Source organism: Taudactylus pleione, unplaced genomic scaffold (assembly GCF_031769625.1).
Source record: "Taudactylus pleione unplaced genomic scaffold, aTauple2 ptg000177l, whole genome shotgun sequence".
Taxonomy (NCBI): Eukaryota; Metazoa; Chordata; class Amphibia; order Anura; family Myobatrachidae; genus Taudactylus; species Taudactylus pleione.
In genome coordinates this window covers 2,172,270-2,198,477 of record NW_028284579.1, presented here as the reverse complement: position 1 = coordinate 2,198,477, position 26,208 = coordinate 2,172,270, and the positions used below count along the sequence as shown (strand labels likewise).

At 39.7% G+C, this 26,208-nt stretch overlaps 1 protein-coding gene across 2 annotated transcripts in view; it reads left to right on the top strand.

Moving 5' to 3' along the window:
• The window catches only part of TRPM3 (transient receptor potential cation channel subfamily M member 3), a 212,994-nt gene that overhangs the window by 57,614 nt on the left and 129,172 nt on the right, over window positions 1-26,208 (top strand). For both annotated transcript variants that reach the window (XM_088475711.1, XM_088475710.1), the window contains exon 11: window positions 19,497-19,547. In XM_088475711.1, coding sequence (XP_088331837.1) covers window positions 19,497-19,547 — 51 coding nt within the window. The remainder of the gene's footprint in view (window positions 1-19,496; window positions 19,548-26,208) is intronic.

Here is a 26,208-nt window from a genome sequence, read left to right as displayed (position 1 = left end):
CATATAGAGGGTTGAGTTCCACCGCGTCACAACCTCTTGCTTCAGGTGATGGCGGGGCAGGTTTAAGAGTGTTTGCTGGCGCTCCAGTCTTCGGCACGCAGTCGCTGAATGGCGAAAGTGGCCAGAAATTTTTCGGGCCACCCAAAGCGTCTCCTGCACGCCCCTGTCGCTTTTCAGAAAATTCTGCGCCACCAAGTTTATTGTGTGAGCAAAACATGGGACGTGCTGGAATTTGCCCAGATGTAATGCCCGCACAATATTGGTGGCGTTGTCAGATATCACAAATCCCCAGGAGAGTCTTAGTGGGGTAAGCCACTGGGCGATGATTTCCCTCAGTTTCTCTAAGAGGTTGTCGGCGGTGTGCCTCTTACTGAAACCGGTGATACACAGCGTAGCCTGCCTTGGAACGAGCTGGCGTTTCTGAGATGCTGCTACTGGTGACGCTGCTGCTGATGCTGCGTAAGGTGATACATCTACCCAGTGGGCTGTCACAGTCATATAGTCCTTAGTCTGCCCTGTTCCACTTGTCCACATGTCCGTGGTTAAGTGGACATTGTGTACAACGGCATTTTTCAGGACACTGAGGACAATTTTTCTGACGTTTCTGTACAGTCTCGGTATCGCCTGCCTAGTGAAGTGGAATCTAGACGGGATTTGGAACCGGGGACACACTACCTCCATCAATTGTCTAAATCCCACTGCACTAATGGCGGATACCGGACGCACATCTAACACCAACATAGCAGTCAAGGTCTCAGTTATACGTTTTGCTTCAGGATGACTGCTGTCGTACTTCATCCTCCTCGCTAAGGACTGTTGGAGGGTCAATTGTTTAGTAAAAGTAGTGGTGTTCCTACTTCCTCTCTGGGATGATGAACGACTCCCAGCAGCAGCAACAGCAGCAGCGGCAGCAGTAGGCGTAGCAATGCAGGATCCTCCGGAGGAATCCCGGATAGGAGAGTCAGTCATGCCAGTGACATGGCCTGCAGGACTACTTCCGATCCTGACTAAGGAGGAAATTGATGAGGAGGGAGTTGACGGTGTAGTTTGCAGGCGCTTGGATACAACAGGACAATGGGATTTAGGTGTCCCTGGACTGCTTACGGTCTTAGCCAAAGTTTCTGAACTTTTTATGAACGCGCTGCAGGTGCCGTATAAGGGAGGATGTTCCTAGGTGGTTGACGTCCCTACCCCTACTTATTTCACCTTTACATATGGTACATATGGCAAAACAGTTGTTGTCCGGATTTGGATAGAAATATTGCCAGACCAAAGAGGTGGATTGTTTGGTCTTCTGCCCAGGCATGACCGTGATGGGCTTTTTCATCCCACGGACAACAACTGTCTCCCCCAGAGCCTGATTTAAACAAACCACATCACCATCAGAATCCTCCTCGCCAACTTCCTCCTCAGCGCCAGTTACACCAGTATCCTCATCCTGTTGTACTTCAACAGTGACATCTTCAATTGGCATATCAGCAAGTGGACTGTGGGTGCTCCTTTCAGCACTTGCAGGGGGCGTGCAAATGGTGGAAAGAGCCACCTCTTCCCGTCCAGTGCGGGGAAAGGTCAGGCATCGCAACCACCACCACACTTGGACTCTCCTTGGGGATTTGTGATATCTTCTTAGAAAGCACAGTTCTTCGCTGTGCTTTTGCCAGCTTAACTCTTTTGATTTTTTTAGTGGGAGGAGGGCTTCCATCGTCATGTGAAGCTGAACCACTAGTCATGAACATACTAGGGATCGACATTAGCCGTTCCTTGCCACTCCGGGTCGTAAATGGCATATTGGCAAGTTTACGTTTCTCTTCAGCTGATTTAAATGTTTTTTTCAAGGTAATTTTCCTGAACTTTGTCATTTGGGATTGTATATGCCCTCTATTATGACATTGGGCATCGGCCTTGGCAGACGACTTTGATGGCATGTTATCGTCTATGTCATGACTAGTGGCAGCAGCTTCAGCACTAGGAGGAAGTGGTTCTTGATCTTTCTCTATTTTATTTTTTTCGGAGAAAGTTTGGTCCTCCATTTATGTTATATCGATTTGATATATACGTGCGGCTAAACACAGAAGATATTTTTTTATTTTTGCTGGAGAGTAGTGCACTTTGTGGGTTACACCAGCCTTTAAGAAATGAGCCAGCCGGCTCTTTACTTATGGGACACAGGCGCACGCTTGGCGCTGCTCCTTTGTTGATGCACGTGCGGCTACTGCGCACACAATTCACAAACACAGAAAATAATATTTTTTTTGGTTTGGACTGGAGTGTACTTTGGGGGTTACAGCACCCTTTAACGGTCAAGCCAGCCGGCCCTTTACTTATGACACAGGCGCACGCTTGGCACTACTTTGTTGATGCACGTGCGGCTACTGCGCACACAATTCACAAACACAGAAAATAATTTTTTTTTTGGTTTGGACTGGAGTGTACTTTGGGGGTTACAGCACCCTTTAACGGTCAAGCCAGCCGGCCCTTTACTTATGACACAGGCGCACGCTTGGCACTACTTTGTTGATGCACGTGCGGCTACTGCGCACACAATTCACAAACACAGAAAATAATTTTTTTATTGGTTTGGACTGGAGTGTACTTTGTGGGTTACAGCACCCTTTAACGGTCCAGCCAGCCGGCCCTTTACTTATGACACAGGCGCACGCTTGGCACTACTTTGTTGATGCACGTGCGGCTACTGCGCACACAATTCACAAACACAGAAAATAATTTTTTTTTTGGTTTGGACTGGAGTGTACTTTGGGGGTTACAGCACCCTTTAATGGTCAAGCCAGACGGCCCTTTACTTATGACACAGGCGCACGCTTGGCACTACTTTGTTGATGCACGTGCGGCTACTGCGCACACAATTCACAAACACAGAAAATAATTTTTTTTTGGTTTGGACTGGAGTGTACTTTGGGGGTTACAGCACCCTTTAACGGTCAAACCAGCCGGCCCTTTACTTATGACACAGGCGCACGCTTGGCACTACTTTGTTGATGCACGTGCGGCTACTGCGCACACAATTCACAAACACAGAAAATATATTATTTTTTTAGCACTTGGGGGGAGCACCCCTGATGGACAGAGCACCCCCTGGACAACACTACAGCACCCCTTTAGGACTGGGACACTGCACAGGACTTTGGAGTGGACACAGCCCCTATGGAGAACTGACTGCACAACACAGTCCAGCCAGCCCCTATGGACTTTGAAGTAGTGGACACAGCCCCTATTAACAACAGCAGCACAGCACAACACAGCCAGCCCCTATGGACTTTGAAGTAGTGGACAACAGCAGCACTACACTACACTACACTACACTACACAGCCCAGCCAGCCCTAACTCCCACCCTCCCTCTTCACTGTCCACAGCCGATTGAGAAAATGGCGCCGACGCGGGTACCTTATATAGGATCCAAAACCCGCGAGACTCGGAAGGCGGGATGATGACGTTTTGCCTCGATTTCAGATCCGAGTCAGGCGGGAAAAGTCGAGCCTGACTCGGATCGGACTCGGATCGGGGGGGCTCGGGGGGGTTCGGATTTCAGAAATCCGAACCCGCTCACCCCTAGTAATAACACGTTCATTATGCTTGGTTGTGCTGTTTTAAGGGTAACAAAAGCCATCAGTGACTATGGGCAAAATGTTGCCTTTAAAAAATCCCTACCTTAAATCAAATGTCAAAATGAACAGAAAATCTGCACTTTAATAGAGCTGAATCTATTATTAATAATTACTATTATTTGGCCCTATGTCATGGAATATAACATACAATGGCAAATTATTGGGGACTAATGCAATTTAAAAATCATTGTAGTCAATTTCTTAATTGTATGCTTAGTTACCTTTCACGGTCCTATAATATATATTTTACATAAACTAATAGGACTAAAACATTGCAAACTATGGGGATTTAAATTTAAAAGCATCAGGACTTCACACCAGACAGAGAAAACCAAATGCAGGAGAAAGTTAAAAACAAAATGGTTAGAACAAAAGGTTATGGGGAAGCAACAGAAGTTGGTACAGTTAGGAAATCGCTATAGTTGTTTTTAATCACAACACAATCCTAATCTAAAGGCTGTTATAGCATGTGTTAATTTGCAGTCTTAATAATACCAATGGCACATTAGTATTTTCGTACATATTATGAATTGTAGAGAGTTCACAACTGACAGATAGGATCGATAGCAACATGGATATCACCACCTACTATGGCTATTGTAATGTTTGGTATGTAAAGAGCTCATGCTCCTTCAAGGGATCCTGTAGTAGTGCTGACTCTGCTATTCAAACACAAAGTTTGTGCTACGGAAGCAAAATTGTCATTGCCAGACTCAGGGCCGGATTAAGGCTTGTGGGGGCCCCAGAGCAAATAGTTTGAGGGAGCACCCATTAAGCCACATAGAGCCTACCACCACCCCACACCAAGGCACACAGAGCCTACTCCCCCCTCCCTTCCCCCAAGCCACATGGAGCCCCTACTGCCTCTATGGAAATGGATAGATCCCCTTCAGTATTTGTACCCTGGCGTCATTAGTTACTGTCCAACCTCATTCCCTATATCCACCTGGACATAGAGGGGGAATATAAACCTGTGGCTAGCTAAGCGAGCCACCGTGCCACAAGCACGATAACCGAAGCAAGCTAGCGAGGAGACAAATTTCTTCTTTTGGTGGCATTTATGGGCATGAAACCGCACTTCTGCTCTAACTTCACGTTACTTCCAGGTACAAATTCTGAAGGAGATCTATACCTTTTCCTGCCTCTCGCCTGCCCCAGATTAATAACACTCACCTCACTCGCGATTCCGGCAGGGCTGCTCCCTAGTCCCCTCTTCAGCATCACGGACATGATGTGTCACGTGATGTTGGGCCCGATGAGGGGACTCAGTAGCTGCTCTGCGCTGTTTGCAGCAGCACTAACTGTGCTGCTGCATACGGTACACCACACAGCCATGGCAGCAGAGCCACCATCCGAGAACAGGTGTCCACCTGTTCTCAGCAGGGTCAGACCGACCCTGTGTGGGGCCCCAGGGGCAACTGCCCCTGTTGCCCCACCTTAATCCATCCCTGGAGAGACCCTTTGTAAGGACTATGTTTGCCTGTCTTTTGACATCCTGCGCAAGACACAAGCACTGTTTCACCATGTGGTAATTAGGGGAACTTTCGCAATGGGGACCCAGGGATTGCACATGCAGGGGCAGGATCAGAAAGTTAAGTCTGAGAACTACACACACTCATGCATGCTAAGGAATAGAGTGAAGCAGTGCCTCATGCACCTTACAACACTAACTGCAGGTTCAATCGGAATGGAGCCAACATTATTAACCAAAGTGTCACCAGCCATTAAAATAACAGCTTTGGTGATACTGAAACCTCATGTCTGGGAGATAAATACTCCATGCACACCCTCTGCTCAGGGGTGTATCTTCCTATTGGCCTGGATGGCCCTTGCCGCCAACCGTCATTAGCAAATTATTTCTGGTCTCCTGTCTCTCTGTCTTGCAGTCAGCCATTCATTAGCATATGACCTCTGGTCCCTTCGGTCTCCTCTGCTCTTGCCAGTGTCCTCCATTGATTGCTAGTGTGTATCAGAGTATTAGAGAGACTAAATTTTTACTAATATAGCTCTTCCCCCACAATACCCACCACATACTAATCACCACTCACTAATTCCCATACGTCAACCATGCAGGAAAATAGTGCAAGCACCACATCAACCAGAAGGCTCTATTCGCGAGGTAATTTCCATATATGCAAATTATCTTGCCCATGATGCATCTTGTTTGTTATTGATGCCATATAGGTTGTAGAGATGGTCTGGGCACAGGTATAGACAACGCTGTATTGTTTTCATAATATTGTAACCGAAATTAGATACATTATCTTTGACAGTTATCGTAAATATACTGAAAAAATGTATATGGTGCCGGTGGTGCTCCCCTAGAGTCTGGGATATAACGAAAAAGAAAAGAAGACAAAGAGGACTCTTTTTCTGGGGGCACTCTACAAAGTTAAAACATAACTTTTATTGAGATCCTGTACTAGATCTAAACTGACTAAAAACAATGAAACACTGTGAGAACACACATATAACACAACATAGTTAAAAGAAGATGTATTCCTCTCGATGGGATACCCCTTCCCCTTCCAAAATCTTTTTGTATATTCATTAGCTTTATGAACATGAATCTTGCTAGATTTTCATTGAGATAGACAAATTTATGAAAAGCATCTGTATAACCAAATGGAGTTATAATCTGCTTTTGATCACATGTCCGTCGGCAGAGGTGATCAATGAGAGTTACCTTCTCCAAATACAGATGATGAAAAGTTATACCTGCATCTGCTGTCAGTCCCCAGAGATGGGACTGATGAGAGTACAGAAAGATTAGTTCAGAAATTTAGGTATAAAGAAGGGGGTTTATACAAAAGTTAGGAATATATACAGACAAATATTAGTGAGCAGTTAGATTATATATATAAAAAAATGAGAATGCAAAATATATCCAATAATCCAATTGGCCAAACAATACGGTATAGTATAGTAACAAGTGCACAAGAAGTCACACAAATAGATATCTGTATATGAAAAACACCTCAAATTTGCACTGGGGTGTCTCTTGTAATCACATTAAAACATGGTATAGCCACCAATATACACAAAAAAACACATACACATATTAGGAGAGCTATATGAGTCCTCCGACTTGTAGGGTGAAATATTTAAACAAAAGTATCAACTATTTGATGAATTATAATAGTTGTATATCGAGATAGTTATTGCAAAAATTCCAAATCAAATAACAATTTGTCCTCTGATAACAGAAATAATATATATATATATATATATATATATATGTCAGAGAAAAATCCTGTATAGTATCTCTCCCTCAAAAAATTCTATACACATTAGGGCTGATATTCTAATAACATATTTCTATAATACACTTTTCACATGAGCTGTAGGGCATGTTATTGAGACATAAGAAAAGAAGGTGAAAGAAGAAAGTCTCTGTTCCATACAAATTCTGCAGTGTTATCAAGGCATGTGCAAATAATCACAGTGAATGCCAGATAAAAAAACTGCTGGCAGTCCTACTTGGAGACATAGACTTATAATCCATTTTAGGCAGATATGGAGGAGCGATTCCCTTGGTGAGGATAATCCTCACTATCTGCACAGGATTATAATGGGAAAAAAGATTTAGAGTGTACAATACCAGTGAATGAACATGCCCGTATCAGCCTTGAATGAGGGAGCTTATTCAGTGTGGTAAGGGTCACCGTGTGCACATATCGGTGTAATCCCTTTCTTGTAACCTGGACAACGCGCGTTTCACCCTGCGGCTTCTTCAAAGTCCGTGTGTTACCCTCGTGGATTGCCAGCTTTTATCCGGAAGTGAGCGCTTCATGTCCTACGTGACTACACATCACCTACCAATCAGAGCCCTTGTCACAAACGGAGGCTGGTGCGTACACAGTCTCACAGATTTCCACGTGACAAGGGAATAGCCCCTGCTTGTCATAAAAGTGGGCTGGATTTAGCTCCATCGCTACCTATTTTTTAGGAATCCCCTGACTCGTCATGTCCAGGGGCGGGGTTTAATTAGATGCGAGTGTTGAAATGTATTCGTTCTCACAGAAGGTTATATTGGAGCTCTATCAACATACATTATGCACAGGGCTGAATGTGTACATACAGAGGAAAAAAGTGGGAAAGGGAAAGAACAAGTGGATTTGTATGAGTATGGTTGTTATGGGCAATGCATATAGTTATATATACATATACATACACATATGCACATATATATATATATCGACACACACACACACACATACATAAAGCGAAAACATATATCATATGATTAGGAAAAGAAAATATGTCAATGTTTATGTAATTCATAACTATTAGTGACATAGTTGATTAAATAGGAAAGGAAAAAAGAGAAAAAATATATATATAAGGTTTATGGTCCCTATAGGCACTCACGGATGATGACATCTAATCTAGTCACAGGAAGGCTCCAAAATTGATATTTCCATTTAGGCCATGAGGAGTAAGTGTTTGTAAAGTAAATATCCATTCACTTTCCTTACGTAATAGCGCTTGCATCATATCTCCTCCACGAATGCCCAGACTAATTTTCTCCAGGCCATATACACTAATCACATTTGGTTGACCATTATGTTTAAGAGAGACATGTCTGGCCACTGTTGTAATTTGTCTCATCTTAATCTTGTCAGATTCCACATTTCTAATATTACCGACGTGTTCAAGTACTCTTTGTTTGAGTTTCCTAGTTGTCATTCCTTCATATTTTAAACCGCAAATACATTCAATGCAGTATATCACACTACAGGTGTTGCAGTTAATGAATGTCTTAATCTCTAGTCTGTTGTCATATCTATCTTCCACTGTTTCTCTGCTTTTCATATATGTGCAAGCCTTACAGTTGCCACACGCATGGGATCCTTTCAATTTCCAAATTTTATTGGAATTTTTCTCAAAATGACTTCGGACAATGGAATCTCTAATGTTTCTGGATCTTCTCCAGCTCATCAATGGTTTAGATGGTAGTTTTTCTTTAAGATCTTTATCCATTAAAAGGATGGGCCAGTTTTTTGCGGCTATGTTTTTAATATCTTGCCACTCTTGGCTAAAATTGTCAACAAAACACATGACCTCATTTCCTTGTCCTTTGTCCCTGTTAGGGGGAAAGATCAAGTTGTCTCGTTTAACCTGAGAGGTGTGTTTGATTGCCTTCTTAATGGAGCGATGACTGTATCCTCTTTCCCTCAATCTTATGGTAAGTTGCTTGCTCCTTTCTCTGAAAATTCCCTCATCTGAGCAATTTTTCCTTAGCCGAAGGAATTCACCTTTCGGAATGTTCAACAGTATAGGCGGAAAGTGGGAACTGCTGTTGTGCAGAAGGCTATTAGTGGCCGTGGTTTTACGGTAAAGATCTGTTACAACATCTCCATTAATGTTCTTTGTTATTTGTAGATCAAGAAAGGTCACCCTTGTATGGCTCATTTCTGATGTCAGATGTAAATTCATAGTATTGGTATTCAGTACGGTTATGAATTCCAATAGTTTTTCCTTCAAGCCTTTCCAGACCAGGAAAATGTCGTCTATGTATCTAAGCCATAGAATTATATTTACAGTGAATAGATCATTAGTCTCACTGAACACAAATTCCTGTTCCCACCAGCCTAGGTACAAATTGGCGTACGTGGGCGCACATGCTGCGCCCATCGCCGTGCCCCTAGTCTGTATGTAGTACCCGCCATTAAATGTGAAATAGTTCTTACTTAACACAAAGTCTAAAAGTTCCAAGATGAAACCATTGAGGTCATCGTCTTCTCTCATACTTAGAAAGTGTTTGACTGCTTTGAGTCCATATTCATGATTAATGCTGGTGTATAAAGATTCAACATCCAAGGAAGCAAGAATCCAATCCTCTTCCATTTTGATCCCCGTTATTTTGCGTAAAACATCTGAGGTGTCTTGCACATAAGATGGGAGACTGACAACAAATTCTCTCAGGTGTAGGTCTATAAATACGCTGGCCTGTTCACTTAAACCACCTATCCCAAAGACAATAGGCCTCCCTGGTGGTTCCTCTTTCTTTTTGTGCACCTTTGGCAACATGTAAAAAGTAGGTATTTTTGGATTTTTGACAGATAGATACTCAAGTTCTTGTTTATTAATAATACCTTCCTTATAAGAGCTGTTAATTATCCTATTGTATTGATTGGAGAAGTTCTCAGTGGGATTCAGCAGGAGTCGCTTATAGCAACTCTCATCTGACAATTGTCTAAAAGCCTCTTTTATATAGAGATCCTTAGGCCAGATAACCACATTGCCCCCTTTATCAGAGGGCTTAATAATGACATCATCCCACCTCTTTATCTGTGCTAGAGCTAGTTTTTCTGACTGGTTCAAATTATTATTGTATGTAGGTCTTGATTTTACACTCTGTAACAGGGTATCCAGATCTTTCGACATCATCTCTCTAAAAACTCTCACTTCAGGACATAAGGTTTCTTGTGGAAAAAAGGTTGATCTTCTTTTACATACCGGTCTCTTGTGAGTACTTGCCTCTTTAGCCTCTCCTGTACTAATGGATCTTAGAGATTCTAAGGTCTCAATTGCTTCCAACTCTTCGTCTGTCCAGTCAAGAGATATTTCCCCCTTTAGGTCTTGTGAGAGAATCCTCTCTTCTTTGGGATCCAGGACAGTATTTTGTTGGTGATCCATGGATACAGGTAGTGATTCTCTTATCGCATGAAATTTAGTAAGTAGCAGTTTCCTGCAAAACAGGTTGAGATCCTTTTCCCACATGAATCTATTAAAGTGCACCATGGGCGAAAAGGAGAGACCCTTGGCTAGAACTGATTTTTGCGGTTCAGTAAGAGATTTGGTTGAGAGGTTAATAATTCGTAGGTCATCCATTGTCTGTGATATAACTTCCGAAATCGGGGGGACTGTCTCTGGGGCAGTGTGTGTGTGTGTCGATATTTATATATATGTGCATATGTGTATGTATATGTATATATAACTATATGCATTGCCCATAACAACCATACTCATACAAATCCACTTGTTCTTTTCCTTTCCCACTTTTTTCCCCGCCCCTCCCCCCCCCCTCCCTCCCTCCTTCCCCCTCCCTCCTCTCCTTCTTATTCCTTGTCTGGCTTATTCTTATGGGGAATAGAAGATTACTATATTATATATACTATGTATCCTTCATTATAATTCTAATTCTATTTTTGTGTCCTTATATCCATTTAAGTTAATTTGCTCTTATAGAATCGATCTAACTAATATATACCTTACTATTATTACAACAGTCGTTTATTTACTTTTCCTCTGTATGTACACATTCAGCTCTGTGCATAATGTATGTTGATAGAGCTCCAATATATCCTTCTGTGAGAACGAATACATTTCAACACTCGTATCTAATTAAACCCCGCCCCTGGACATGACGAGTCAGGGGATTCCTAAAAACTAGGTAGCGATGGAGCTAAATCCAGCCCACTTTTATGACAAGCAGGGGCTATTCCCTTGTCACGTGGAAATCTGTGAGACTGTGTTTGTGACAAGGGCTCTGATTGGTAGGTGATGTGTAGTCACGTAGGACATGAAGCGCTCACTTCCAGATAAAAGCCGGCAATCCACGAGGGTAACACACGGACTTTGAAGAAGCCGCAGGGTGAAACGCGCATTGTCCAGGTTACAAGAAAGGGATTACACCGATATGTGCACACGGTGACTCTTACCACACTGAATAAGCTCCCTCATTCAAGGCTGATACGGGCATGTTCATTCACTGGTATTGTACACTCTAAATCTTTTTTCCCATTATAATCCTGTGCAGGATAGAGAGGATTATCCTCACCAAGAGAATCGCTCCCCCATATCTGCCTAAACTGGATTATAAATCTATGTCTCCAAGTAGGACTGCCAGCAGTTTTTTTATCTGGCATTCACTGTGATTATTTGCACATGCCTTGATAACACTGCAGGATTTGTATGGAACAGAGACGTTCTTCTTTCACCTTCTTTTCTTATGTCTCAATAACATGCCATACAGCTCATGTGAAAAGTGTATTATAGAAATATGTTATTAGAATATCAGCCCTAATGTGTATAGAAATTTTTGAGGGAGAGATACTATACAGGATTTTTCTCTGACATATATATATATATATATATATATATTATTTCTGTTATCAGAGGACAAATTGTTATTTGATTTGGAATTTTTGCAATAACTATCTCGATATACAACTATTATAATTCATCAAATAGTTGATACTTTTGTTTAAATATTTCACCCTACAAGTCGGAGGACTCATATAGCTCTCCTAATATGTGTTTTTTTGTGTATATTGGTGGCTATACCATGTTTTAATGTGATTACAAGAGACACCCCAGTGCAAATTTGAGGTGTTTTTCATATACAGATATCTATTTGTGTGACTCCTTGTGCACTTGTTACTATACTATACCGTATTGTTTGGCCAATTGGATTATTGGATATATTTTGCATTTTCATTTTTTTATATATATAATCCAACTGCTCACTAATATTTGTCTGTATATATTCCTAACTTTTGTATAAACCCCCTTCTTTATACCTAAATTTCTGAACTAATCTTTCTGTACTCTCATCAGTCCCATCTCTGGGGACTGACAGCAGATGCAGGTATAACTTTTCATCATCTGTATTTGGAGAAGGTAACTCTCATTGATCACCTCTGCTGACGGACATGTGATCAAAAGCAGATTATAACTCCATTTGGTTATACAGATGCTTTTCATAAATTTGTCTATTCATGTTCATAAAGCTAATGAATATACAATAAGATTTTGGAAGGGGAAGGGGTATCCCATCGAGAGGAATACATCTCCTTTTAACTATGTTGTGTTATATGTGTGTCCTCACAGTGTTTCATTATTGTTAGTCAGTTTAGATCTAGTACAGGATCTCAATAAAAGTTATGTTTTAACTTTGTAGAGTGCCCCCAGAAAAAAGAGTCCTCTTTTTCTTCTTTTCTTTTTCGTTATATCCCAGACTCTAGGGGAGCACCACCGGCACCATATACATTTTTTCAGTATATTTACGATAACTGTCAAAGATAATTTATCTAATTCCGGTTACAATATTATGACAACAATACAGCGTTGTCTATACCTGTGCCCAGACCATCTCTACAACCTATATTTCTAAAGTTTCTCTGACTTTGGTCAGATTTCAGGTCGGGAGCACGGTTTCTATGTAACTATAGATACTATAATTTGGTGGACTTCTTTTATCCACCTGAACTTATAATATTTCAACAACTAGATCTAATCGATAATAATAATTTAGATATTATACACATCTCTCATTGGATATGTCTACATTTAGTTTGAAAGAGGAATTGAGTACAAGACGGAAAATAATAGAGGATATTAATACTATCTTTCCAAATACAGTAACTATTTCCACACCCAATACCACTTGGGATGAGGATCTTCAAAAACTTAAATATCATTTACAAAAACAAATTAGACTCTCATGGGATCTAACCACGCTTGAGAACTATTTAAAACAAAAAATATCTCCAAGAGGTCTTAGACCAAAAAATTTTCCTACCTTTGACCTTGCCACTCCCAAGTTAAAAGAAGAATGGGAAAATAGTCTTCAAAAGTGTTCATTTGAATTGATGAACATTCTAATAAAACATAATTTGCTGTCATTAGAAACTTTGGAAAAAGAAATTGAAACTCTTGGTAGAAAATTGGAGAAATGGGAAAATGAAGCCCAATTTCAAATACACTGTGAAAAAAACAAAAAAGATTTGGAACATTATGAGCAAATAATAGTAGATAGAAAAAAGAACAAATTCCTTAGGGATAAAAAGGATTATATGACTGGAGATATTTTCAGGTGGAAAAGGGCAACACGTCATAATCTAGACTACAGTAAAAACTACGACCACTCCTCATCTGAGGCAGAATTATCAAGCATAGAAGATACTACTGAAATTCCCGGTATACTAAGAAACCCCACGGGATACAATCCCAATATATCATCCTCAACATCCTCTTTTTTAGGGGTAGGAAGAGGGAGGGGCGGGAAATACAAAAATCAAAGAGAAAACCAAGGAGGAGTAAGAAGAAGGGGAAGAGGACAAGAATTCTGGGAGTTGCCACTGCACCAGAGACAGTCCCCCCTATTTCGGAAGTGATATCACAGACAATGGATGACCTACGAATTATTAACCTCTCAACCAAATCTCTTACTGAACCGCAAAAATCAGTTCTAGCCAAGGGTCTCTCCTTTTCACCCACGGTGCACTTTAATAGATTCATGTGGGAAAAGGATCTCAACCTGTTATGCAGGAAACTGCTACTTACTAAATTTCATGCGATAAGAGAATCACTACCTGTATCCATGGATCACCAACAAAATACTGTCCTGGATCCCAGAGAAGAGAGGATTCTCTCACAAGACCTAAAGGGGGAAATATCTCTTGACTGGACAGACGAAGAGTTGGAAGCAATTGAGACCTTAGACTCTCTAAGATCCATTAGTACAGGAGAGGCTAAAGAGGCAAGTACTCACAAGAGACCGGTATGTAAAAGAAGATCAACCTTTTTTCCACAAGAAACCTTATGTCCTGAAGTGAGAGTTTTTAGAGAGATGATGTTGAAAGATCTGGATACCCTGTTACAGAGTGTAAAATCAAGACCTACATACAAAAATAATTTGAACCAGTCAGAAAAACTAGCTCTAGCACAGATAAAGAGGTGGGATGATGTCATTATTAAGCCCTCCGATAAAGGGGGCAATGTGGTTATCTGGCCTAAGGATCTCTATATAAAAGAGGCTCTTAGACAATTGTCAGATGAGAGTTGCTATAAGCGACTCCTGCTGAATCCCACTGAGAACTTCTCCAATAAATACAATAGGATAATTAACAGCTCTTATAAGGAAGGTATTATTAATATACAAGAACTTGAGTATCTATCTGTCAAAAATCCAAAAATACCTACTTTTTACATGTTGCCAAAGGTGCACAAAAAGAAAGAGGAACCACCAGGGAGGCCTATTGTCTCTGGGATAGGTGGTTTAAGTGAACAGGCCAGCGTATTTATAGACCTACACCTGAGAGAATTTGTTGTCAGTCTCCCATCTTATGTGCAAGACACCTCAGATGTTTTACGCAAAATAACGGGGATCAAAATGGAAGAGGATTGGATTCTTGCTTCCTTGGATGTTGAATCTTTATACACCAGCATTAATCATGAATATGGACTCAAAGCAGTCAAACACTTTCTAAGTATGAGAGAAGACGATGACCTCAATGGTTTCATCTTGGAACTTTTAGACTTTGTGTTAAGTAAGAACTATTTCACATTTAATGGCGGGTACTACCTACAGACTAGGGGCATGGCGATGGGCGCAGCATGTGCGCCCACGTATGCCAATTTGTACCTAGGCTGGTGGGAACAGGAATTTGTGTTCAGTGAGACTAATGATCTATTCACTGTAAATATAATTCTATGGCTTAGATACATAGACGACATTTTCCTGATCTGGAAAGGCTCGAAGGAAAAACTAATGGAATTCATAACCGTACTGAATACCAATACTATGAATTTACATCTGACATCAGAAATGAGCCATACAAGGGTGACCTTTCTTGATCTACAAATAACCAAGAACATTAATGGAGATGTTGTAACAGATCTTTACCGTAAAACCACGGCCACTAATAGCCTTCTGCACAACAGCAGTTCCCACTTTCCGCCTATACTGTTGAACATTCCGAAAGGTGAATTCCTTCGGCTAAGGAAAAATTGCTCAGATGAGGGAATTTTCAGAGAAAGGAGCAAGCAACTTACCATAAGATTGAGGGAAAGAGGATACAGTCATCGCTCCATTAAGAAGGCAATCAAACACACCTCTCAGGTTAAACAAGACAACTTGATCTTTCCCCCTAACAGGGACAAAGGACAAGGAAATGAGGTCATGCATTTTGTTGGCAATTTTAGCCAAGAGTGGCAAGATATTAAAAACATAGCCGCAAAAAACTGGCCCATCCTTTTAATGGATAAAGATCTTAAAGAAAAACTACCATCTAAACCGTTGATGAGCTGGAGAAGATCCAGAAACATTAGAGATTCCATTGTCCGAAGTCATTTTGAGAAAAATTCCAATAAAATTTGGAAATTGAAAGGATCCCATGTGTGTGGCAACTGTAAGGCTTGCACATATATGAAAAGCAGAGAAACAGTGGAAGATAGATATGACAACAGGCTAGAGATTAAGACATTCATTAACTGCAACACCTGTAGTGTGATATACTGCATTGAATGTATTTGCGGTTTAAAATATGTAGGAATGACATCTAGGAAACTCAAACAAAGAGAACTTGAACACGTCAGTAATATTAGAAATGTGGAATCTGACAAGATTAAGATGAGACAAATTACAACAGTGGCCAGACATGTCTCTCTTAAACATAATGGTCAACCAAATGTGATTAGTGTATATGGCCTGGAGAAAATTAGTCTGGGCATTCGTGGAGGAGATATGATGCAAGCGCTATTACGTAAGGAAAGTGAATGGATATTTACTTTACAAACACTTACTCCTCATGGCCTAAATGAAAATATCAATTTTCGAGCCTTCCTGTGACTAGATTAGATGTCATCATCCGTGAGTGCCTATGGGGACCATAAACCTTATATATATTTTTTTTCTCTTTTTTCCTTTCCTATTTAATCTACTATGTCACTAATAGTTATGAATTACATAAACATTGACATATTTTCTTTTCCTAATCATATGATATATGTTTTCGCTTTATGTATGTGTGTGTGTGTGTCGATATATATATATATGTGCATATGTGTATGTATATGTATATATAACTATATGCATTGCCCATAACAACCATACTCATACAAATCCACTTGTTCTTTCCCTTTCCCACTTTTTTTCCCCGCCCGCCCCTCCCCCCCCCCTCCCTCCCTCCTTCCCCCTCCCTCCTCTCCTTCTTATTCCTTGTCTGGCTTATTCTTATGGGGAATAGAAGATTACTATATTATATATACTATTTATCCTTCATTATAATTCTAATTCTATTTTTGTGTCCTTATATCCATTTAAGTTAATTTGCTCTTATAGAATCGATCTAACTAATATATACCTTACTATTATTGCAACAGTCGTTTATTTACTTTTCCTCTGTATGTACACATTCAGCTCTGTGCATAATGTATGTTGATAGAGCTCCAATATAACCTTCTGAGAGAACGAATACATTTCAACACTCGTATCTAATTAAACCCCGCCCCTGGACATGACGAGTCAGGGGATTCCTAAAAACTAGGTAGCAATGGAGCTAAATCCAGCCCACTTTTATGACAAGCAGGGGCTATTCCCTTGTCACGTGGAAATCTGTGAGACTGTGTACGCACCAGCCTCCGTTTGTGACAAGGGCCCTGATTGCTAGGTGATGTGTAGTCACGTAGGACATGAAGCGCTCGCTTCCGGATAAAAGCCGGCAATCCACGAGGGTAACACACGGACTTTGAAGAAGCCGCAGGGTGAAACGCGCGTTGTCCAGGTTACAAGAAAGGGATTACACCGATATGTGCACACGGTGACCCTTACCACACTGAATAAGCTCCTTCATTCAAGGCTGATACGGGCATGTTCATTCACTGGTATTGTACACTCTAAATCTTTTTTCCCATTATAATCCTGCGCAGATAGTGAGGATTATCCTCACCAAGGGAATCGCTCCCCCATATCTGCCTAAAATGGATTATAAGTCTATGTCTCCAAGTAGGACTGCCAGCAGTTTTTTTATCTGGCATTCACTGTGATTATTTGCACATGCCTTGATAACACTGCAGGATTTGTATGGAACAGAGACTTTCTTCTTTCACCTTCTTTTCTTATGTCTCAATAACATGCCCTACAGCTCATGTGAAAAGTGTATTATAGAAATATGTTATTAGAATATCAGCCCTAATGTGTATAGAAAATTTTGAGGGAGAGATACTATACAGGATTTTTCTCTGACATATATATATATATATATATATATATATATATATATAATTTCTGTTATCAGAGGACAAATTGTTATTTGATTTGGAATTTTTGCAATAACTATCTCGATATACAACTATTATAATTCATCAAATAGTTGATACTTTTGTTTAAATATTTCACCCTACAAGTCGGAGGACTCATATAGCTCTCCTAATATGTGTATGTGTTTTTTTGTGTATATTGGTGGCTATACCATGTTTTAATGTGATTACAAGAGACACCCCAGTGCAAATTTGAGGTGTTTTTCATATACAGATATCTATTTGTGTGACTCCTTGTGCACTTGTTACTTTACTATACCGTATTGTTTGGCCAATTGGATTATTGGATATATTTTGCATTCTCATTTTTTTATATATATAATCCAACTGCTCACTAATATTTGTCTGTATATATTCCTAACTTTTGTATAAACCCCCTTCTTTATACCTAAATTTCTGAACTAATCTTTCTGTACTCTCATCAGTCCCATCTCTGGGGACTGACAGCAGATGCAGGTATAACTTTTCATCATCTGTATTTGGAGAAGGTAACTCTCAATGATCACCTCTGCCGACGGACATGTGATCAAAAGCAGATTATAACTCCATTTGGTTATACAGATGCTTTTCATAAATTTGTCTATCTCAATGAAAATCTAGCAAGATTCATGTTCATAAAGCTAATGAATATACAATAAGATTTTGGAAGGGGAAGGGGTATCCCATCGAGAGGAATACATCTCCTTTTAACTATGTTGTGTTATATGTGTGTCCTCACAGTGTTTCATTGTTGTTAGTCAGTTTAGATCTAGTACAGGATCTCAATAAAAGTTATGTTTTAACTTTGTAGAGTGCCCCCAGAAAAAAGAGTCCTCTTTTTCTTCTTTTCTTTTTTGTTATTGATGCCCTCTTTTCCTGTGTTGTTGACACATAGAAATGAATAAACAGTGCTTTGCATGTAGTAAGTGTTATAACTGAAAAAAAAAACTATATATATATATATATATATATATTATATATATATATATATATATTATTGTCTCCCTATTTCCACAGGCGTGTAAATTAAACTACCCCCAGTGTAAGTGTTGTCAATTTATCTTATACTCAGTATGGGTGATTGCCCATGATCCTTATAGGTTGAGGATATACCCATGTTTGGAGTAGGACATGATGCTTATGCACTGTCTTTATTTTTATGTGGTAAGTTAGAAAGGACCCATGTGGGCTGTCATTCCAGTGAGTTATATGGTGGAGTGTAATATCAGTTGTTAATAAGCATAATTTAGTATAGATGGCTCAATTTGAATATATGTAAAATATTTTACCTATAATGCATTTTGTTTGTTTATGATGCAATTTTTTAAATCATTTCCTGTGTTTTTTTGCATAAATTAATAAATAGTGGTTTGCAATAGAGTAAGTTCTATAAAAGATATATATATTAAAATGAGAAATAAAAAAATAATTCTCCCTATTTCTACAGGTGTGTGAATTAAACTATCCCCAGTGAGAGTTATTTTTTATCCAGTAGAAGCAGTAAACGGAGGGGGGCGACAGTCCCTTAGTTTGCCAGGGACGCTTGGACCCCTAGATACACACCTGACCCTGTTGTCTCAGTAAGAAAACATTATAGAGTTTATTTTCTGATTAAAGTTTCTATACTGACTTTGATTGACTGTGCTCACTTTAGTGAATAGTACAGCATTTTAGGAATAGATCTGCTCACTCTTTGGTGCTCCTACATTCTCTATTTTTCCTAAGCAGCTACTGTAAAGTCTATGGGCAAGGCTGAACCATTTAAATACTTATATTGGCATGTATGTTTTTATAGTTGGTGTTCAGATAAGTTACAGTGTGTTTTAAATTTTACTCTATTTCAGAGGCATGGGCCATCAAATACCTTATACCATTTGGTCAGGGACGTCAAAAAGGTAAGAGCTAGATATCAAGAAAAGGAAGGTAATGCTAATCAATGTTTCCAGATCTTAGAAACTCTCTGTTTTGCATGAGCTTTTCTGACAAGTGTTCTTGTGCTTTTATTTACCTTGTTTATTGCCTCACTTTATCATCACTCACTTTCACCATTTATTTATTTTTTTATTTTTAGGGCTACATCATTATTATGTATCAAGACAATTATGTTATTACTTGTGGCATTCCAGTTTTTTTTTTGTTTTTTTTAAATAACTAAACTAATGACTGGTTTTTAATTAGCAAAATGGCATTTTATTTAAGTGGGCACGAATAAACTAATTTAAACTAATACTAATACTGTTACTAAATTGATGTTAATCAAAGTAATTATTGTTGTCAAACTAAGTTTATTAAATAGTTTTAATATATTGTAATACAAAAATGTCAAGCCAAAAAATGTTTTCAGATATAGCAGAGAATAAACATTACTTGTATGTAGTGGGTAAAAACAACAATACAGCAACTGCTAAGAGTAAGATAAGAGCGCAGCATGCAGCTACTGTAGCATTGGCTTTCTGCATGTAGCAGCAAAATATGCAGTCAGTACAGTGGTGAAACTAACCTTCACTAAATGTTGATACATATTACCCTGTATTGTACTTACAAATTCACCATCAATCAAGTTTGTAGGTTCTGTCTTATTACAAATAGAGCCTGATTCAGAGTTTTAAGCAAATCCGATGGTTTGCATACAACTCCGATGGTGGCCAATTGGCGCATGCGCAGGATCTGTGCTGCACATGTACCAATAAGTGTCTGCAAGATCGCTCTTGAGTTTTATTCAAATGGCCGATGTTCATGCAAGTGTTGTAATGGCTGGGTCCTCAGACACAGCAGTGGATCACAGAAGATGGAGCGAAGCGTCTATTTACACAAGACAACTCCTGAGGCATTAGCCTATTTTAGCATCGCTGCTGCATCCAAAGATGCAGCAGAGATGTTAAAAGCATACAACTCTGAATCATGCCCTTAGATGCTTATGACAAAGTAATTTGTTGTGAATCTAAAATTGATTAATATGGTTTGTGAAAAACTCATTAGTTTTTTTACACATTGCGTACATCAGTAATACTGAAGAATTTTCAACTTTGTGTGATTACCTCTAATCTTGACAAATTTCTATTATTGTATCCAAAAGTATTGTGATTTTCACATATGGTTACAAAAGTTGTGAATTCATCTGGTGTTTCAAAGAACTATCTTGTTCACAAATTTCATATTGTTAAATATAGTAATCTTATATAATAACTATATGCTGTGTAGATGTTCACAGTGTTAATGCGTGCATATATATATATATATATATAATATATATTTATTTATTAGTAGTATATTATATATTTATTAGTAGTAGTATTAGACTAGTCAAGCAGGAATAGTTTTAAAAATAAACTATAGTGGCTTTTTCAGAAGATCTACACTGTGCAATCTGGGAAAATATCAGATCTTGGTCTATATGAAATGAATATCTGCACAGATATTGATCATACTGGGTTTCATCCGGTTTACATGCTTTTTGAGCAGTTGCATTTTGAGCAACTACTTGCACACTCAACATTTTATAAACTTGTAAAATAATAAATGCTAAAACGTACAACACTAAATAAATGCCCAAATTCAAATCCTAATTCTGATCTTGGTTTAGTGTACAGTACAGGCCAATGTTACTGTTTCCTGGAGTTAAAATTACAAAACGTATTAGTTAGCCCTTGTCTGCAGAGTTTGACTATATAACGAGTAATACACATTTAATTCAGTATTTGGCAGAATATTTAGTAAACTGATTTGGTATATGGCCATGTCCTAAACTATGGATACGCTGCATTGCTATTAAAAGGTAAAGTCAATTTAAAGTGCATTGCACCAAAGAAAACATGCTAAAACTAGTATAAAACAATTTAAATAAAACAGCAATAAATCAAGAATAAGTCTAATCAATGTATTACCCTTTTTTTAGTAGTTTCATGTATTAAAAATCAACCTCTAATTGCCATCTAGTTTCTGACTTTGTCAAATATATTCATATTTAAAAAAAAATATCCAGTTTACATTATCATGTTTTCTGTACATAATTAAATTTATATTGGATTTTTTAAAATAATTTCTATTAAGTAATACCGGTAATTGAATTTAGAACATATATGTAATGTTTTTACAAATATTTAATTTATAACTGTCAATAAGTTATATATGTACTTTTAGCTCTCTAATTCCTTTGTTACCTTGCCTGTTGAATTTACAAAAGTGAGGCCTGTTTTAAATAGAAAAGCTCAAAATGGAGAGTCTAAGGCCAGTGTTGAATGGTGTTGCTGTGTCCTTGTGAGCGATTATGGTGTTTCATCCTGAAGATGAGTATGCTGAAAAAGCAATGACTTATTGCACACTTCCAGTACAACACACCAGTTCTGCTTCACCTGTGTGTCCTATCCTTCTCAATGTAATTTTCATTTAGTGTAATTATCTCTGGACTTTTGGTCAAACTAATCTCAAAAATATAAAAATTTGTTTTTTGGTTCAACCACCATGGTTCAAAGCTTACAGTTAAAAGTCATTAAAGTAAACAATAAAATGTTGCCTTACCTGCTTGTTCGAGACTAAATGGCTCAAAATTTTAAAGTATTTTTTAACCTTTTTTTATTTGAACATTCAATATGCTATATAATATTGTTTGAGAATTTATTTATTTAATTTACATTTTTTAAGTTTAGAACTGATCTGAAAACCATCCTAAAAAATGTGGGCACTTGATGACTCTCATACAGTTTAATATAAATATAGTAAATTTGAAAAAATGTTTCAGTCTGGAAGTGTGTAATCATATTCATCTGCTAATAACAATATAGCATATACATCATTCTAACATCTAGTACTGTATCTAGGATAATTATGTACTGGCAAATGTCGTGTTGCTTTTATAGGTTATTACCGATGGGAACACCTAATGCCCCACACTGCCAATTGGTATTTACATTGCCATAGGTCAAAAATGTAGGTTAGTGTGTCATCTGATAACTTCCCCGAGTGGCTGAGTAATTTAGAGCATGATTTTATGAGATGGAGGCATTATTAAATAAATCTGGTTAAGCACATATCTGTGTGAACATTAAGATTTGCTTTAATCTATATGAGTCTAAGATCATCCTTTGAAGGTTTCCCATCTAGTGATGACACTATTAAAGTGCACTGGTGCAGCCAGAAGACATTATGGTCATCCTACTGATACCATTGTATGCTGGCTGGTGGGAACTGAAACATTTCACATATTTTTGTGAACCTACTTTGCTGTTTATGAGCAAGAAAGTAATCCATGTGTGAGTAATGTATATCGACATGTTCCAAGTGGGTTTCATGCTTTCTGGAGCTGTTCAGAATGTGTGGTCCCTGGTTAACAATGTTGCTGGTGTTTTGTGTCCTGAGGCACAATCTATGTTGCTTGGCAACATAATAGTCTTAAAAAGTTTTTTTTTACAGTGTGTGCATTCCTCATTTTCCACTGGTTGGTTGAAACAAGTAGCTCAGATTATTTAATTATAGAAGTAAAAGCTGCTAATGTCTGAATATCCCCAAGCATATATATATGCAATCCCAATAGTTTACTAGAATGTACAAGTATAATGGTTTGATTAACCTGCTGTTTCAAGGGGCTGAGGGAAATAACATATCTTTGGATTCACCGTAGAAGTTCTATGTATGCAGAAGTCCATTAAATATCAAAGCTGAGGGTGGAGAGTTTAAAGAATGCTTAAATCCCTAAAACATCTGGAGATTGCATACTGTATACAATAAAGCTTAGTATATGTCTGCGTTGTGGCATGCATTAAAAATGTGATTAGGAGTTTTAAATAAGGACTGATTTTCTAAACAATCGGGCAGTGACCTAATTTAGAGTGCGAGTGTTGTTTATGAATCCCTAGAATTCTATTTGCTACAATTCAGCTGTATTTTAGCTCATACTTTGGAATCTTTAAAAGTTTTGTTTGAATGTGAATAGTAAAAATGTTAAATTACATCTTGGGGTTTATTTACTAAGTGTCAGGTTGTAAAACCCTACCCTTTTGTGTGTGTTTCATGCCCAATTAAAAGGGCAGTGCCTTTACTAGCAATACACGGCTAGTAAAAGCACTGCCCTTCTAAATATCGTGCAAGAACAAAAGTGTCGGTTTAACATTTTAGATGTGGTGCATCCCACCACTTATTGGATACATACCTGCATTAATAACGTCGGTATTTACCTAGAATTGCAGTTAAAGGGCTGTCCTTTGCGAAGAGGGGACTTCCAGGTTTATAATCCAGAAATCCCTCTCTGCTTCGTATGATGCACGCGCCACATGGCATGCTGGGAGGGATCCAACTGGATCCCTCTCGGTGAAGAATGCGAAGAGAAGCCCATAGGCATGTATTGTGTAATGACGCCATCGATAGATGCCATTGCCCATCGGATCCAAGCTCTGGAAAGTATCGCATGCCAGAGCTTGGTTCATATGGGTATGTGGTCAACACTCTAAAAATGGCAGTACATCCCGCCCTTGGACTACTGCAGTGACAAACTTGACACTTCACTTATCATTAGGCTAATTAGGCTGCAGCCCAGGGTGCTATGACTTGGGGAGACTCCACACAGTTGGCAGCCTGGAGCAAAATTAAGATCTAATTCATTCCTTGTTGGCGGCGGCCACTCAGCTTATCTAAAGAAGTTTGTTAGGTATCCAGCCATCCCAAAGCAGTGTTGAGGGACTACCAGATGGTTCTGCTGATGAGACCATGTAACTTACTACTAAAACTTTACTTTAACTACATTGTACTACAGCACCAGGGCCATAGCTAGGGGTGTGCGAGCAGTGCCATCATATAGATGACAAATACACATTGCATGTGGTATATTTCCCTTTATTGTTTTCATTCTGTTGAAGGATTTTTACCTATCACATATATCTTCGTGCAATACATTCAGACTAAAGCTGGGTACACACTGAGTGATATGTACACAGCTGATATGTTGGTCCGACAGGCCGACATTTTGGTTCCTGGGTACACATCAGAACGAGGTAATGAATGATGGAACGATACCTTGTTCCATCCTTCATTACCTGCAGTGGGGCCGCTTATGATATCATCTGGTTGGACTACAGCACGGCCAACCAGACGATGAAGCAAGGGTCTGTGGGAGTGCGCATATTGCCCGTACACAGTGACAGATGCTGCCGATATGTCGCTCGGCTGGAAACTACATATTGTGCCAACATCACTCCAGTGTTACCCAGCTTAAGGGTTCTATGTACTAATAATCATGGAACTGCCGCGATTATTATCTATCCATATCGCCAGGGATATTTTCATTGTTAATGAAAATATACCCGCTATGTACAAAGGGGAACTCGCAGGGACAACGGTTGCAGTAACCACTGTCTCCACAAGTTATACCCTCGGCATATAATCTTTCACAGAGGTGAAAGACTTCTCCCGTGGAGAATGATACTACACATGCGCACAGTGGGCCTGATTCACTACGGATCGCAACTGTGAATGCAATAGTGTTTACGCACGCAGTTCAACTGCGTTAGTATGATAATTCATTGTGATCGCTATGCCGCCTCAGCACAACATAAGGACGCCCACTTTACCTTACACACATCCGTAATGTTTAGCAAGACTGCGAAAACATCAGTACAATCGGGTACCATCGCAGCCTCACACACACTTACACAAGCTCTGACCTTACTCAGAAATTGCTAACTTCAGCGCACGCTATCAGGCCTCAGGCTGTGTAGGGAATTGCAGTAGATAATTTATGCACGCCCCTGCAACAATGTTGAAATGCACTGGAATGCCTGCGTTTTGCCGACCACCTCCCTCCGTCACCACCCACAAATGGCACTTCCTGTCAATCACTCTGCGATGGGTCTGCATAGTCACTGCGATCGCAGTCCCTAATGCAATGGCTGGTTCACGCACACTGCAATGCATAGGCATGCTCAGATAGCAACAATTGTCTGTTTGCATGCGTATTAGCAACTGTGGGGGTCATTCAGACCCGCTCGTCAGCGTCAGTACGCTCGCAAGCGGGTCGATGTTCCCCACTGCACATGCGCACGATGGAGGGAGCTCCGTCGTGCGCATGTGCGAGATCCGGGCAGCGACGGGCTTTCTATAGCTCCGGGTCTCGCACCAAATAGGGCGTGCTGTCGATGTTGATTAACAGCACGCCCCCTTTGGTGGGCGTGCCTGCCAGACGGAAGCGTTCTCATGGGAACGCCTACCGTCTGAAGCCGGCCCCACTGACATCACTAGTGATGTCAGTGAGAGTGATTTTGGCTCTGATAGAGCCAAAATCACTCCAGGGCTTGTGGCAGGGAGACTCTACCGCAGGGTCTCCGTCGCAAGTCCGATGGTCGCGATGGTCAAGACCATCGCGACCATCTTTTTGGCCGCTCACATATGCTGTGGGTGGTCACCCACAGCTATACGAGCGGCCAGGAGGCCGCTCCATTTTCATGGAGGAGGGCCCTGATTCAGAGCGAGCGCTCTGGTCAGAGCGTTCAGCTCTGAATCAGGCCTTGTGTTCCTTGCTGAATCAGGCCCAGTATCAGCTTCCGGAAGAAAGATCTCTCTTCTGAACCT